General features: G+C 39.6%; 1 protein-coding gene across 3 annotated transcripts in view; it reads right to left on the bottom strand.

Annotated features, from left to right (window-relative positions):
• The window catches only part of chchd3a (coiled-coil-helix-coiled-coil-helix domain containing 3a), an 84,231-nt gene that overhangs the window by 53,056 nt on the left and 14,126 nt on the right, over positions 1–17,049 (bottom strand). For all 3 annotated transcript variants that reach the window (XM_085436735.1, XM_085436736.1, XM_085436737.1), the window contains one exon: positions 6,149–6,329. In XM_085436735.1, the coding sequence (XP_085292861.1) occupies positions 6,149–6,329 (181 nt within the window). The remainder of the gene's footprint in view (positions 1–6,148; positions 6,330–17,049) is intronic.

The raw sequence follows: 17,049 nt of genomic DNA, 5'->3' as shown, positions 1-17,049 counted from the left end.
CACACAGGAACAGATTTTATCAACACAATTCCAGTGTTCCCTCTTCCTGTGCTGTGCCCCCCCCCCCAGAGTGGCAGAACACGTGTGATCGCTGACAGTGAACATGTTCCCCTCCGACAACAGAACCCCAGAAACCCAGCAGTGTCGATGACAACGCACACCCCTGCCTACACTACTGTGAAGTTTCAATTACCGGTAGACTTGCTGCCTGACTGCTGCCAGTCACCCTGACGGGGACGGGAAAGACAAGCAATCCCACCAGGGTGCTGCAGAGTATCCTGGTTACACTCGTTATTTATCATAAAATATAGCTGGTTGCATTCAATGTCATGTTTAGACACACATAATAGTTTTTTGCAGATAAGCGGTCATTCAACAACATTTTTTTTCCGCTGGATTGAAAATGCAACGTTCAAATAAAGTAAAAGCAGTAAAAGAAGAACAAAAACAGCAGATAGAAATGAAAAGAATAATTAAATGCTAAAAACAATGGTAATTGTTCATGCCTTCCTTAAAAGATTCCCAAAACAAACTGGGATTTATTTCTTAATCTTGTTTCCCTTGGTATATAAATAACAACAGTGAATTATAAATCAATTACTGGAAGTCAGGATCCAGACCAAATAAAGCTAAATCTAAATCAATAAAACCTAAAATGAAACCAAACCTTAGTCTAACCCAATGTCTTGGGGCAAATCTCCAGAAGAAGTGTCTCTGTAATTGGTGCAGCAATGGTTGTGAAGGTTATGGCTATTATAGGTGAGCATGGGGAGGCATAACTGCTCACAACACCGCTCTCATTGTGTGTGAAGTAGAAGAGGGAATGTATGGTGTTCTGCTGCTCACCGTGACCTGTATCTTAATGAGGGGGACAAATCAATACTATGCTGGACAAAGAGCTACTGCTGCCATAGACAAAGGGTTTTTCAGTGGCAGCGAACATGGGAGCAGGGTTCAGGTCAGCTTACATCTAAATGAAACATTCTGAAATTCATTTTAAGCATAAACACCTTTTTCTGGCTTAATATTTAAGTCAGATTATTCTTTAAGTTTAAGATCGCATGCTGTTGTCACTTTTTTGCTTAAGTTCTGATCTTCTTTCGTCATGTTTTCTTCTTCTTTCTTCCTCCCATATTAAATCAACAAAGAATAAAAAGTCTTCCACCATCGGACAGCTAGATTGATTGATGACAGATGCAATGTTTACTCATGTAGCCGACGCTCTCAACTATTTCACTTTCTACAATGCTGAAAAAAAGTACACTCTCATTTCTCTTGACACCAGATATGCCAGTGGGCTAAAATAAATCCAGCAGTTTTCAAAACATTCTTACTTGTACTGGTAATTTTCAACAACAAGTCAATTTTTTTTCTGGGAACACAGCAGAATGGTATCTATAACTCACTCTGAACATATCCAGTCAACACTAGACTTAAAGCCAAAACACGTATTATATATACTGTGCATGTCAAATGGCTGTGCAAATGACTTACAACATCAAAATTAACAGTCAATTCAGTAACAAAGCACTTTTTGTGGAATGAGGATAAATCAAGAAGATAAATAGTGTATAAAAGCAAATATGAGGGGGATTCAAAACTCATGAACCACTAAAAACAAATGAATAAATCCTAAAAGTTAATAGGGTTGTCACTAACGATGTCAACAAAACTGATACTTCCAGTATCTTCGACGGCAAAATTCTGAAAATGTGACAACTGAATAATTGCAAATAGCTAAACGAGCTTTACTGATCTCCTGAAAATCAAGTCAAAGTGTCAACTTTTTTAGAACCCTACAAGGCAATACATGTGGTGTGAAGAAGACTAGTGCAATAAAGACTGAAAAATCACTGTGAAAAGGTTCCCTCAGCCACCACAGTCTATGCTTACCCATAGGGCTGTGCAATATGACCATAATCTCATATCACAAAAATTTAACATTTCCTGTAAATTCTGTGAATCTCGGGCAGCTCGACTTGCGGGAAGTGTTTCCAGCTGCGCGTCATGTAGCTGGAGTCGAGTGTTTTAACCGATGCATGAAACTATACATTTTTAGACATAAGTTGTAACGGCCGCCGTTTTCTTTGTGAGTATTTATTACACAGCGTGCTGCGGGGAAAAGCCTGTTCTAACGTTTGAGTCTAAGGTTTATTTTTTAGCACCGGGCGGCTCTTTTTTACTTCTCATCCGTAAAGAATCTACTCTTTCACGTGATTCAGTTTATTTTGAAAAGTCTCAACAGGATCTTGAACTTTATTGTGAAAGGTTTATGTGGAACATAAACAAGCGGACACGCGATGCTGTTACCGTCATTGTTGCTAACCACAACGCATAAAAACAGGCGCTTGTCCGTCCATAGTGTGGTTATATTAAATATAAGAGAAAGAGAGAACTTTAAGAAATTAATATAGTCACTACAGTGACCATCAAAACGATGAAAAAATATTGCCGTTTTTATATCGTCATCCGATATATATATATCGTTATATCGAACAGCCCTACTTACCCATAACCTCACCCGAGAGCTCTTTCTTAATAAACTTATTGACTTTGTCCTGCCATTGGAACTAGTTTCTCTTTTAAATTACTGATACTTATGCTCTTAACATCAATGCAAATTTAATTCGATGGGTAATCTGTGCAGAGTTGCTCAACTGGATGATCTGAAGAGTAGTTAAAAACAATACATTTGAGAAAGAAATTAAACGATTCAATACACTTATTTGCTGACATTTTAAATTGACCATCTTAGCATTTGATTTTTCTTTTGTTAACAAAAAAATATGTCACACAAAGACATCGATGGGCTTAAAGACAGACAGGCAGGGGATGGACCCAACGCAACACAACTTGTTTAATGTTTCATCAAAGGTGAGCTCACTGTGGGTAGTAGACAATCCCGGAGTTTGACAAACACGGAGTAAAATGACAATGGGTGGGAGACGTCTTGGGCGAGAGGCTGTCTTTTAAAATGCAAAAGTCCATTTCCAGTTGAAAAGAACATTGGCTGCGTGCAAGCGTCTGACTTGACAATTACATGAGTGGTGCGAACGGCGCTGCGCCTCCACTGATAACCCGTCACATTCTATTAAAACTCCAGCACTCCAAAAGAATGCTCGAACGGAAGAAAATTATCACAGGCGCACACACATACGCAATTTTAAAACAGTAAAACCTTCTGACGAAGATTCTTTAGCTGCATTATGTCTGCTTTAAAGGAAGGAGAGACAAACTGGAAGGGGAATAGCAACTATCAAGTGAATTTATGCAGAAAATATAGCTTACAAAGAACGGAACAAAGAGTGAAAACGACTGTGTGTACGCTCTGGCTGCTGCTGAATGCTAAGCTATTGCAGAGTTATCTATCTGTAGTTTCAAAGGCTCCTAACGGCCTTAGGTTAGCCTTGGGGCTACAAGCAATAACTTCACAGCTTTAAGGAAAAGTTCTCTTAAATGTAGGGAGTTATTACTTCAGGAAGATACGGGCAAAGATACGCACAAGGACTTTCCTCTGTGACAGTTTAGTAAGACGCACCACCCCCTACGCTGCTGCTCCATATGTACAGTAAAAGGTGTTAACTTCTTGTCCTTCCTTTCCTTTAACTGCATCCTGCCTCTCATTTGTCCTGCCTTCCTCCCCATGAAAACAACAGAAATTAAATTACAGAAAACTTGTGACTGAAACCGTTTTCTTCACAGAGGCTGAATGGAAAAGCACATCGCATCATAAGTCTCCCATCCTCACCATCTCTCTCGCTCATCACCTTTATTTATTTTTTAACTTTCGATCTCAGCAGTTCCAAATGAAGGATCCCTCATACACTTGTCCCGCGGCTAGGAATCACGTCAACGCTTCTCTCGTCCTCTCTCTCTCTCTCTCTCTCAACAAAATGATTCATTTTTCTATTACGCCGATGAACGTGTGAAATGAGCTATATAATCAATAACATAGGTTTGTAAACAGCAGACACACTCCAGGGAAAATGTGTTTTCTTTTTGAAAATAATACACTGCCTGTGTGTGTGTGTGTGTGTGTGTGTGTGTGTGTGTGTGTGTGTGTGTGTGTGTGTGTGTGTGTGTGTGTGTGTGTGTGTGTGGTAAAGGATGCTCATCTGACAATGTTTACAAGGGCAATTTGCAGGAAATAAAGACACAGGCAGCTCAAAATGAAGGTAAATTTCATAACGGCAGCAGGATGAACAGGCCGAGATTTAAAAAGAGGACAACAATATCTACAGCAAAGAGCTGTTTACTTGCTGTACTATGTTTAAAGTGTAAGCCGTGCTGTGACACCGTGCTATGAGTTTTTATAATGCAGAAAAAGCTTTGATATATACAGTGTTGAGAATGGGTAGAAAAGGAATATATTCTATGAATTGCTGCTCACGGTGATGCTCACAGCCTAACATTTGTCGCTGTACCACTTATGCTCTGCGTAACCGCCAAAAGGTTCACTTCAGAGTGCAAATGTGTGAAAATAAAATGGGACCCTTTATGTACAACCTCAATTCCAAAATAGTTGGGACGCTGTGTGAAATGTAAATAAAAAGAAGATGTAATGATTAATGAAAATGAACCCAGATTTTATTCGCAGTAGAACGCAGCAAACGTAACAAATGTTTAAACCGAGAAAAAAAAAAAAAACAGAAGGTCATTTTGAATTTGCAACACATTTCAAAAAAGGTGGGACAAGGCAAAGTTTACCAATCTGAAGCATTCCCTCTTCTTTTAATAACACTTAGTAAACTGGGAACTCAGGAGAACAGCTGCTGGACTTTTGGGAGAGGGCTGTTGTCCCATTCTTGTCTAACAGAGGGTTCCAGCTGTTATTCTTTTCATGAGGGTTGGTGAAAGGTCTGGACTGCAGACAGTTCAACATCTAAATTCTTCTACTATAAAGCCATGCTGTAATAGATTAAGTATGTATCTTTGGAACTGTGATTTTAAAAAAAATCCTCTCCTCTGAAAATACAAGTCTATACAATTTCTTCTTTTTGAACTGTAGTGATGAGATACATGCACACACATCCCCATCCATCCATCAAACATGACTATTATTTCGGACAAGAACAAACTTCCTCTAACAACAGCTATAACCCAATCTGCCATGGGAAACACACCAAAGTGACACCTTGTGCATATCTCTGGAATGCACAAGGTGTCTTTAACAAAACAGCAGTTTGTTTTAGAGATGGACCGATCCGATATTACGTATCGGTATCGGTCCGATACTGACCTAAATTACTGGATCGGATATCGACGAGAAATAAAAAATGTAATCCAATCCATTAAATATCAAAAAAGCACCTCACAAAACTTGCAACATGGCGTAACTCGGCTCATAACCGTAGCATGTCGGAGCAGTGTGCTCAGGTGATAGAGCGGTTGTGTGTATTTGTAGCCTCAACCAGCATTATCCCAGAGAGAAGTAAAGCAAGTGTGTAATGTTTGTAAAGCATTCCCATGTTAAGCTTAACAACCGATATATGGAACGACTGCCTCTTCTCTCTCCCTCCCTCTCCTGCTGCTACTTCAATCGTGAAACTGATTAATGATCAGCTGATCGGCTTTTCTGTCGTGAGTCTGTCTCTCTTTGTTTTTGGCCCACTTTGCACCAGAAAGAGGAAACCAGCGGCTGAACAACAGCAGCACGTTTAAGCTTGATAAGCTGTTGTTAGAATTTATTTAATATTACTTTCTACACCAGGATCTTTTTCTAAGTAGCTGACGGTTGGTAACTGTGCAGGGGCGGATCTAGCAAAGTTTAGCCAGGGGGGCTGACACTGCACAACACTCCTGTGCCAGTTCCAGCTGACACTGTTCAAAAGGCAGGGCATGTCCTGTACAGCTAAGCAATCAGACATAAAGCTAACACAGCCATTAGTGGTCACATTCACACTTGCCTAACAGCAAATTAATCTAACCTACGTGTGTTTTCACAGTCAGAATGAACCTTAAGCACTCAGAGAGAGCACGTGCAAACTCAAACACAGAAAAGCTCTAGCCACCATGTTTTAATGCCAGTGTTGGTCATGGTGCAGATTTAGATTCATGTGCATTTTAAGATGCATGAAACTGTTAGCAAGATACAATGAAATTGCCACATTCACAGCAACATATTAACGACTTTTTTTCAAGGACTTACTAATAAGTGAGCACGGAGCTTCTCATCCTCAGCAGCAATCCTCTCCCGTATGAAAGCCTGCTGAAGGCTCTCTTGGACCGCAGCTCGCTGTTCAGACAGGAGCCTGGACACTTCACCATGCACTTGGGACTTAGCCTCAGCATGTGCCTGTGTTGATGCCCGGGCCTTTTCTGCCTCCACCCTGTGTATCATCAAAAAAAAAAAAAAAGTCAAACATTTCTACACCTTTAAAACCACTTAAATGCCATAATTTCATGTATAAATTAGCATGATTAGCATAATTTAGCTTACTGTACATTCATACATGCTTCCACATTAGGGAGAGAAAATCTGTTACATTGATACAACACGTCTGTATATGTGGCGCTTCAAAATCCAGTTTTCTATGTTTATTAAGATCAAGCCACAACAAATGAGCTTCTTCAGTGTTTACAAGACTACTTATATTCACATGACAAGGAGTTCTGAAAACAATTAAAAGGTCTCAAATGTAAATACGGTGCTAGTGAAGCAAACAGTAGATATTGGCAAATATTTCTGTATATGAATTTTATTTTAATCAAACATATATCCATAAATCCATAGACTGTATGTAAAAGACAGAAAGACAGAAGTAGCCACCGCAACGTCACCCACCGGTTTGCAAAGTCAGATTTTGAAAACTTGATTTTAGCATTTTGGCCATAATGATAACATTACATGCTCAAAAGACACGAACACCAAAAACCATAATAGAGTCCAATCCAGTGACCAGAATTAAATAAGTGGAATAAGTGGTTACCTCCTAGCCAGTACATTTCTAACAATAATAATTAATTATAACTCTGAATAATTACATTTTCCACACTAGGAAGAAAGAATTTCCTACACAGACCAAAATTATTTTTTGTGACAGGCTGTAAACAGTGTATTTACATTTTAACACGGCCTATAAACTAACTTGCTTTTGGAGCCAGCCTCACATGGCAAATCAAGGAACTGCACTGTTTGCCAATTTCATGTGGGCTCATTTTTTTCAGCTTTGAAGGTTGATCCATACTCATGTTTTTGCTATTCCACAAAAAGGACAGCTTTGAAAAGTAAGGGTAAATCAAAAATAAAAAGTTATAAAATTCACAGTCAAGTGAAACTGAAACCATTTATCAGATGTCTATCAGAGTTTATCAATTCTTTATAGTGAAGCTAAAGAGTGACTTTACAGTAAATAAATAGAAAACGCTAGCATTTAACCACAAAAAAGGAAAATCAACCTTATGAAGCAGTAGCATAGACTGAGGCAGTATGCACTCCGCAGACACAGGACCACCGTTTGAACCCTGTCCCTGGGTTCTCATAGTTGCCTAGCAACGCACTCCCTATTCAGTGACAGTGTGCTTGATTGAATAAGGAGGAACATCCCTGAAACCCTGAAAGTCTTCCTCTGCTCGGAATCAAACAGTCACAGCAAGGTAAAATAAACAGAACAGACAGAGCGAGAGGCAATCTGAATTATGACAGACTGAAAGAAGATGGTGAGGATGTTAACAAACATCTGCATCACAAAAATCCAAAGAAAGCCCTGAAAAACACTCTTGACGTGAATGAAAATGAGTCAAAACAAATTCCTCCGCATATGAATCAGCCATCTACAAACCTCAGCAGAGGTCTCACTCATCTCTTATTGTATGATAAGCAACGAGGAGACATTGTTAAAATCACAGCAGGTGTTTCTAAATTGGGATTCATCAGAATAAGTAGTTCTTCCCATTTTATTTCATATCTTCACAAGAATTCAAGTACAGAAAAGTTAAATGACTCATTTACAGACTCATCAGGTTTGTGCATTATGGCTCATTATGATAATTTAAATGGATCATCCTACAAAGCAAGTGTATAGTGAGAGTCATGGGTGGCTTCCTCAACTCATGGTTATACTTTCTTGACATTACAAACACCTGATAGGATTTCATCTTTTATTCCATTTCAAAAGAATCACATTATCTCTTCATTCACTTGTGAATACACCGAACATTTCGACAACCACGATGGACAGATTTGACTGACCATTCCAAGACCTCGGCTTTGAGGAAATGATGGGTAGGTCGGGCTAATTAAAGTATGTATGATGTCTAAAAGCTGCAATACCATTAAATGTTGAATAAAGTCAGGTTACATGGGGACCCAGATGAAAAGCCTGCAAGAGAGACAAAAGTAAGGAGAGTGTGTGAGCAGTGGCGACATGACATGTTTGGCCCTGAGGAAGTGAAGCAAAGAAGAAGTGAAGCACAGAGTGAGAGAAAGAGATGGAGAGAGACCAGCCATGTCCAGTCTCACAGTCCACTGGGCTGCACACGTCAGCAGACTCCATCCATCATCAGGCTCCGACTCACGCACACACAGACACACAGGGTGCCTCCTAATGGCCTTTTACATTCACCATTTCCCCTCCGATCCACGCTTCCCTGCTTGCACTGCTAATGCACCTAAGCTACCTTTATCCAACAAGCTATTGCTAAAACTATGACACATGACTAGGGATGGGTATCGTTTAGGTTTTATCCGATACCGGTGCCAAATCGGTACTTTTGAAACGGTGCCGGTGCTCAAACGGTGCTCAAACCGGTGCTTAAAGAATGGAGAACACAAAATTGGTCCAAAAACCTCTCATGGTCAGCTAGTTTTTTGTAAAAAGATAACAATGTTAGCCTTTTCTGCAGCTATGGGGCATATATGGTATCACTCTTAGCTGGAAGCAGTGCTTAAACAATGGAAAAAATACAAACTTTGTCCAAAAACCTCTCATGTTTAACTGTTTTCCACTTTTTCTTTGGTCATTTTAGCCTTTTTGGCCAAGGTGAAGGGAGTATCTGCCTTCAAACAAGAAGACAGCCGCATGTAGCTATGATGATGTTTGCTAGTTCACCTTACATGCATTAATGTAATAACGTGGTTAGCCTACTCAACGTAAATTACACACGAACAACATTAAGCTACTCACGCAGAGAAGAACGGCTGCTGCTGCCATCAAATACAGCGCATTTCTCGGCTTTTAAAAAAAAACAAAAACGCTATGCGTCGCCAGGTGTTTCATCGGATTCGAGGTGTTACTTCCTTTGACAGTATCACAGTATCAGCTTAAAGCACTTGTTGCTGCTGAGTTTGCATATTTTGCTGTGAAGTACAGCCAGACTTTTGACCGCTTTGCCTTGGGCATTTTTAATCTGTAGCTCTGCATAAAAGAACGTACGTACCTGGGCCCGCCTACTATCCTCGGAAACGTAAAATGATTGGCTAGAAGTGTGTCACAGCTCAGGGAAAAAAAGCACCGAAATAAAGCACCGAAATGTGCGCTGCTTTTCGGTCTGGTTACTACCGTTTATGTCAGAACCGGTGCCATCATGGCACCGGACACCGGTACCCATCCCTACACATGACTGACTGAATATCACTCTTCTCAAGAAAAAGGGTTTGGTTTCAGTCACGTGGGCCACTAAAAGCTACAAATTTCACATTTAGGACATGACAAGTCCGACACTTTTAGGAGAATAGAATTCAGTAAAAATGTACCCAATGAGACGTTTGCCATTTGCCATGTAAAAAAGGTTCATAAGTTCTTCAATAGATGATAAAGAAACTTTAAAATAGCGTGGTTTGTGTTGTTCTATGAAATATTGTTTTTCCATGGGAGTAGGTGAACTAAAAAATGTAAGCGATTCATATCACCTACAAGAGATCCTGACAAAGTATCAAAAGCTACCATATGAACAAAAGAAAGAAAGAGGGCCAAGAAAATAGACAGCCCAGCAAAAAAATCTTTTTTTTTAACCGACTTCCTCACAACTGCTAACCCAAGCAAAGACTGCTATCACTAGCAGGATGCTATCTGTCTGCTTCACCTCTATTGCTTTCCAGTCATTATTGCCCTGTCTCTGGGATATTGGACGCATTTTTCATTCGACTGTAGAAGATTGACACTAGGAGGAAGAGAGGGGGCTTTGAGGTAGAGAATGGTTGAACCACAGATGGAGAGGGAGAGAGAGAAAAAAACAACACGTACAGAGTGCAGGAGAAGGGAAGAATATCATGTCTTTGGAGGATAAGTGGATGATGTTTGGCCGGGTTCAGGACAGAAAGAGGGAATCATTTGGCCGAGTAACCAGAGCTTTGATTGTTCCCTGGCTCAAGCCTTAAAAACAGAAAGATGGAAAGTCAGAACCACTGAGGAATCTTTATTTTGAAGAGGAACAGAGCACAAGTGGGTCGAACTGTGTCGACCTTTCAAGAAAAGAACTCGCCACATTCGTGAGGTGACCTTGAACAGATGGACTAAGGAATACTTCGCTTCTTTAGGGCACTATTTTTAAATCTGGCAGACATCAGATCTGTGGCAGTTCATACGGGAAAAATTATACGTTGATTTTGGAAATGAATTAAAGGCAAGCTTTGTGTGCATAGTCATCCGTAGTCATCACACTTTCCAAAAACAAAAAGTCGAAAACAATGAGTAGAAAGAAGATTTCAAAAAATGCACTTTGCAGCTAAATATCATTACCTTTATGCAAATATCAAAACAAAGGAAAGTTTAAATCCATGCCTCCTGTTAACTCAACATTAGTCATCATCCTTATCTCTCCTCAGCTCTTCACCCATTAATCCTTCCTGTTGTCTACTAGGGCTGAACGATATATCGCATTTGCGATAATATCGCGACATGATCAAGTGCAATTTTCTAACCGCAAAGGCTGCGATTATACTCTGGACATGTCCAAATTCATGGGCTGCATCCTCCTGAGGCCGCATTTGTAGACCGATTACGTCACAGCGACGCGCCGAAGGCTGTCCAAATTACTACCATATCCCAGAATTCATAGCGCGGCCCAGCCAAACTCCAGTTTCCAGCAATGGCGGCCGCTACTGAGTTTTAAAATTACTCATACTAATCTTTCAGGGTCACAAAATAAACTTTTAACATATTTTCAGGCGAGAAAGTAGTTGTGTAAACATCAAATATCTGCTCGGTTTATCAAGATATCCCATATTTGCAAAAGTGCTTCGACGTTTTCAGAGGCGTCTGCTACCCACCAGCTCGACAGCTAGCCGGGAGCTCGAGGGTTACTGATGCGGCCGAGAACAGCACAACTCCCGGCACATCATTTTCAGATCACCGCGGAGTTTCGCTGCTCGGGTTAAACGTAATATATAAGTCACTTAGACAACCTAAAAATGTTATTGTTGGGCTTTTTTCAGTGTTTTGTTTGTTCGTGAGTAAATCGGTTTGGCTGAGATTAAAGTTATTAGATTAGATAAAATAAAACTTTATTAATCCCCCGGGTGGGTTCCTCCTTGGTTTTCACACAGCTGACTAAACGTCAAACAGAAAACTTATTAAACAGAAGTATGAGACAGTCGAGAATTTACGCCAGTGTCTGGTTATATTTTAGATAGCAAGAAGCAGACGGCCGAGTTTATTAAACTCCACCGAGACAGCGGTGACGCTAATCAGAAGGCTAGACCGTCCAATTTCACGCCTTTAAATTTTAAAGGCGTGTTTGTGTGTGTGTTTATACAATTGCTATTATGTTTGCACTTTATGTGTAATGTTACTGACTGCAGAGATCAGTAAGATGTGTGTATTTTTTATTTATTAGTTTTATTTATTTAATATTATTTTTTAATTGAATGACTGTCTAGTAGTTCACAGATGTCGAAAAACTGAGTGTGGTAAAGCCACAGATTTTTTTTATGTATATTTCTGCAATCTGCACATTGTACTGACTTTCATTTTAATGTTTACACCAGGGTTCCTTGTCAGCACTTTATGCTCAGATGTTTGTAAGCTAAAAATAAACTATTGTGTATGTTCAAATATACTGTTGTGATTGAAGAAGTTAAATAAAAATGTCAGTCATCAATTCATGCATCACCTCATGTTATCATAACAGAGGTCTGTCTTCCAGGAAAGAACAGTTTAAAATTAATGTAATATAGTATTGGCCATACTATATGATGTATTGCTTGTCTTTGTTTAATAATACAGAAGACAAAGACCTTAAAAAATAATCGCATATCGCATCGCAATCGCAATATTGGGGCAAAAAATCGCAATTAGATTATTTTCCATAATCGTTCAGCCCTATTGTCTACCTGTCATCTGCACAAGATGTGTCTAAATACAGTATTGAATACTGACAGGCCTGCATAGCAGTGCAAGCTCAACCCAAGTGCCTTGAAACAAAAGCATTTAAAGGCCCGATGCAATATTGATGTAAGGAATAATGTCGCAGAACGCTGGCTATGAATATTTTATAGAGCTATGCACTCGCTCTGACACACACAAACGCGCACATACACCGCACCTGACAGTGGGTGCTATCAAACACTGTAGCAGAGTTACATATAAATGCTTACCCTGACAATCAGTTTCGTGGGAGGTTTAATGCAGAAAACAGCAGAAAGAACATAAAAGCCTTATCCCACTCTTACTTTACCCAAAACTATAAAGACACAATCGCAAAAGTCTTAGGAGCTACAATCAAGCCTCATCAGTAGCTAACACTTTCAGTTTCACCTGATTTCTTCTCCTATCAGACAAAGTGAACGGAGCTCCAACTCCCAACTGAGCAGAATAAGTTCACAGGTCTGATGCTTATCATTCTGTGCAGGAGTGTCTTATGAAGCTAAAAGACTGGGATGATATTAGAAATGACATTTTAACAACCAAACTCCCTAAAACCGATTCTACAGATATTAGATTTGCTGCTAGAGTGGACAGACTCAATAAAAATAACCAAATACATCAGCAGTATGCTTCCATACTAAGAAATCCAGATGTCTGATTTTTGTTGTTGTTGCTTTACAGTTCAATGGCATTGGTACTGGCCTAATAAACTGGCGATAGGAGTAGTTTCGCAATAATATGATTAATTTTACAAGAGGCATCATTTGAAAGAAAGAGCTCTATAGAAAAGATCTCATCATGCAGAAAATCAAAGACTGAAATGACTGCATCACACACACATATACAGATATGCTGAGAAAGACATGTTGAATTTATTTAACAAAAGAACTGTAAGGGTGCTTACTTACAGTTGGTGCTGCCCTATAAGCTCTCGGTGTCAGAGTAGTTATCAGGGATGCGAACAGATTGTTTCTAAGATGCTCCCTGCAATTATTGAGGAATTTCCAGTATAGGGTTCAGTGCTCAGGTGTAGTTGCCACCTAGCTGCTGATTTGGTGTGGTTGTTTGGCAGGGCAGGGAAGGACTGTTGCAAGGTGTTTCCAGGTTTCACACATGTTACATTGGCAGTACTATTTTTGAGTTCTACTTTTACAGGAAGTTTATTTTACAGAGAAGTTCCACAGACACTTAATTCTTTACAATTTATGAGAGCGGCCTAATCAAAGTGGCAGCCATACATACTCTCAGCTTTTTAAAATGCAAGAAATACATATGATATCAAAGTTCACTAAAAAAAAAAAAAATCAGAATCAGTACGTTACGAGATTGGTTGATTTAAAGACACTTGTTAACCTGCACGTTTCCCAATAAGTGCTACTTCAGGTTTGCTCTAAATACTCAGTTTCAAACAGTTTCTTTCAACTATTGGCTCCGCATGATGCCAGTTTTGAAGTCATCTCAGACACAGGGCTGTGGATGTGAGCAAAGAAGACCCAAGGACTGCAGAAGGACTGGATGCTTTTATGGGAAAAACTAAGCACACCTTTTCTATGCACTTGATAAAGTGAGTGATAAAGCAAGTTTGACCACTTCTATAAAGGCAGACCTTTTATCATTTTACTAGTCTGGAGCATCAAGTGTGCAATTTCTCTTTCAATGCGCAGAAAAGCTGTGAAAAAAAAAGTTTTGCAACCTCAGTACCTGGGCACCTTTTAAGTTATTAACTCAAGCATGAATTCCTCTGTATACCAAAGTATTCAAGAGTCAAATGTGAGGCCATTTGTATGACAACTAAAGCTTGGGCCAAACTAGGTCATGCAATAGCACAATGATCCCAACGACATCAGAAAATCTACAACAGAATGGCTGAAAAAAAAAAAAAATCAAGGTGTTACAATGAACTGAAGTTCAGCACTGAAAATTGAAATGCTGTGCCAATCATACTTCCACAGTGATGTTGGAGCCTGATAAAAATCATACAGACAAACTATTACTTCAAGTTATTCTTACTAAATGTCATTCTAGTGTACAAGCAACTGAACTAATAGTTTTTCACAACTAAAGCTTTATCCACATGACTGTAAAACAGCTACTTTAGCAGAGTGCACAAACTAAAACATGGAGTTGGAACAGAGCATAACAGGTCCATTTAGGGTATTATTATTGGTATTCCAGCCATATTATTTTTGTCATAATACAGGTAGTTTCTGGTGATAGTTACAGTGTAAGGGGTTGGCTAGATTCAAAGTATCAACTTAGCAGCTGTTTGATTATTTGGATGCATGTGGCGTGGGCATACAGTCGTTCGTTATCGGTACTGTTTCTATTCTGTTTGTATGCTTGCAGGTCTTTGTGAGCTCTGTTTAAAAGGGCTAAACAAAATACATGATTACTAATATTAGGAAAACCACTTTTATTCTCATCATCTCTACTGTTATTATTACTACTGTGGGTGTGACAGTACTACAAAGTTGCTACATCACAGTATTCACAGAATGTGATAAAGATGAAACGGTACATAATGCATTCAGACTAGTAATGTCGTCGATTCGGATGCACTTTGGGATATAATTACTGTGCAGAAACAACGCGGGCCAAATCACGTCAAATTCAGGACCTTTGTTTGTTTGTTTCTAAATAACCTCACAACACAAGTCTTTTGAAAGTTGTGCCAGCTTTGTGTGTGTGTGTTTCAGCATATGTCTGTGATGTGAAGATAAAAGATAAAAATAAACAAAATGTTAGAATCTGTAGGATAGACCGTCTGCGTCTGATCTGGGAGCAATAAAGAATTTAATAGACAGCATGGTTAACAGGGTGGGAAGACGGAAGCTCGGAGAGAAGGTCAGTGTTCTCACTCAAAAGTCTGACATGCAATTATATTGCACAAGCCAACACAGGCTGCTTGACTACATGTTGAAATAATGCGAAGAAGTTTTGTAACAACTAACCTCTGAGTGTTAGAGTTGGAGATTCAAACACATGCATTTGATGCATGGGGAGGGTGGCAGTGAGAGGGTTGAGGGTGGAGGTGAGAGGGTGGGGTGGGGGAAAAGTATTGAGAGTTTGATATAAATAAAAAGGATACAGGAGAGAATGAAAAAAGAAAGAAAGACAGAGGAAGACTAAAGTGCAAGTATAAGAATGGCAACGGGGAGGAAAACTTGAAACAGAAGAAGAACTGGATGAAACAGTGATGCAGAGCGTTACAGAGCAGAGTCAGGTTGGTGTAAGAGTTCTCTTACCCTCATCCCTCCTTCTCACATCCTTTCCTCTGAGTCGTTCTGCTCTGATGCCTCACAGAGAAACGGCAGAGGCAAATCTTCTCCCTGCACCCGCTCCTTGCAACAAATCAGTTTAGGCTGCACCTAAATGAACTCAGAACTCAGAGCTCTTCCTTCACTCCTACCAGAGCAAAACATGCAAAGCCAGATCTCCGGAGTTCATTTACGGCCCCGGAGCCAAGCACAAGAAATACTGCCTAATCTAAACACCGCCGATCCTCGAATATCCCAGGAACTATCTGCCTGAACAGAATACTGCGCAGAATGGAAACAAGAAACAATATTAAATGAGAGAAATAGGAGAGTAACCAAAAAGTAGCTATCACAGGAAAAAGGACAATCCATCAAGGCTTTTGACTGTTTCTGTTTGTTTTTTTCAATCCTGAATGAATCTGTAAGACTTATAATTAATTAGATCATATGAATAAAATCCGACTCTGCTGGCATCCTGACCGACTATTTGCATTGAATATGACCTCGACGTTTTGGGATCACGCATCTTGTGTAAATCCGTTCTCCTCAAGTATTCTTACATTTTTCTGCATTCATGCGGTGCAGCAGTTTCACTGCAGGATTCTTTAACTAGTGAGCAGTGAGATAACGGGCAGTCCTGCTGGCATCGCTTTGATACACTTTCACACCAAAAAAAACACAACTTTACCTGTTAGTCTAATTTTCCAGAGGAGGAAAAAAGAAAACAATTACAGAGTCCTCGCTGTGTCTTTCAATCCAGCAGTGACCACCTTCACTATGCCTCGTTTGTTTTTAACAATATAATACTACCTGTAAAGTAGTTACTATCTGCACATCTGCACTGTAAGAGGGTGAAATATTACAGCAAATTAGTCATGATTTGACAACCCAGATGAGGGAGAAAAAGACTATGTGTTCCGCTCATCTATTTATGTCCAGCAAAGTTAATTTATGTTAACAAAAAGAAGAGGAAGCCATTTTTAATCTTTAACTATGGCGTTAAGCACAAAGAAAAAAGTACTGTCTGTTTCTTTTAATGTAACATTTTAACTAGTCTGCCCATAAAGATGACATCTGACGATTTCCCCTCTACCTTCAATGAGTAGTTTTGACACCTCAGCATGTATCAATAAAGATGTGGTTTGACATTTATTATAATAGTTTCCAGGTTTTTCCACTGGGATCTGCACAGGTCGAGACCACCCTCACTAACTTTGGATGCACACCCAGTCATTTGCCCCATAAGCAGGCCTGAAATATGCTTTTAACTTCCACTGTTCACGTAGCTTATTTCATTGAACTGATAAAGAACAAATGCCCTGAGGCAGGTCAGGAGATATAACAGCAACGATAAAAATGTATATGTATTTAGAGTAGAGAAGGTGCTGCTAGTATGACTTTATGTTAATTCAAAACAAAGGAAAGAAAGGAAGATCATCACAATCTACAACCGTAACGCAAATGACGGATGACGGTCGAAGCAGAGA

The sequence above is a fragment of the Copadichromis virginalis genome, linkage group LG17 (genome assembly GCF_057382275.1).
Source record: "Copadichromis virginalis isolate Kocher_CV1m ecotype Utaka linkage group LG17, C_Virginalis_male_GT1.1, whole genome shotgun sequence".
Lineage (NCBI taxonomy): Eukaryota > Metazoa > Chordata > Actinopteri > Cichliformes > Cichlidae > Copadichromis > Copadichromis virginalis.
Note: the sequence above shows the minus strand (reverse complement) of the source record. Positions and strands in the feature narration are given on the sequence as shown.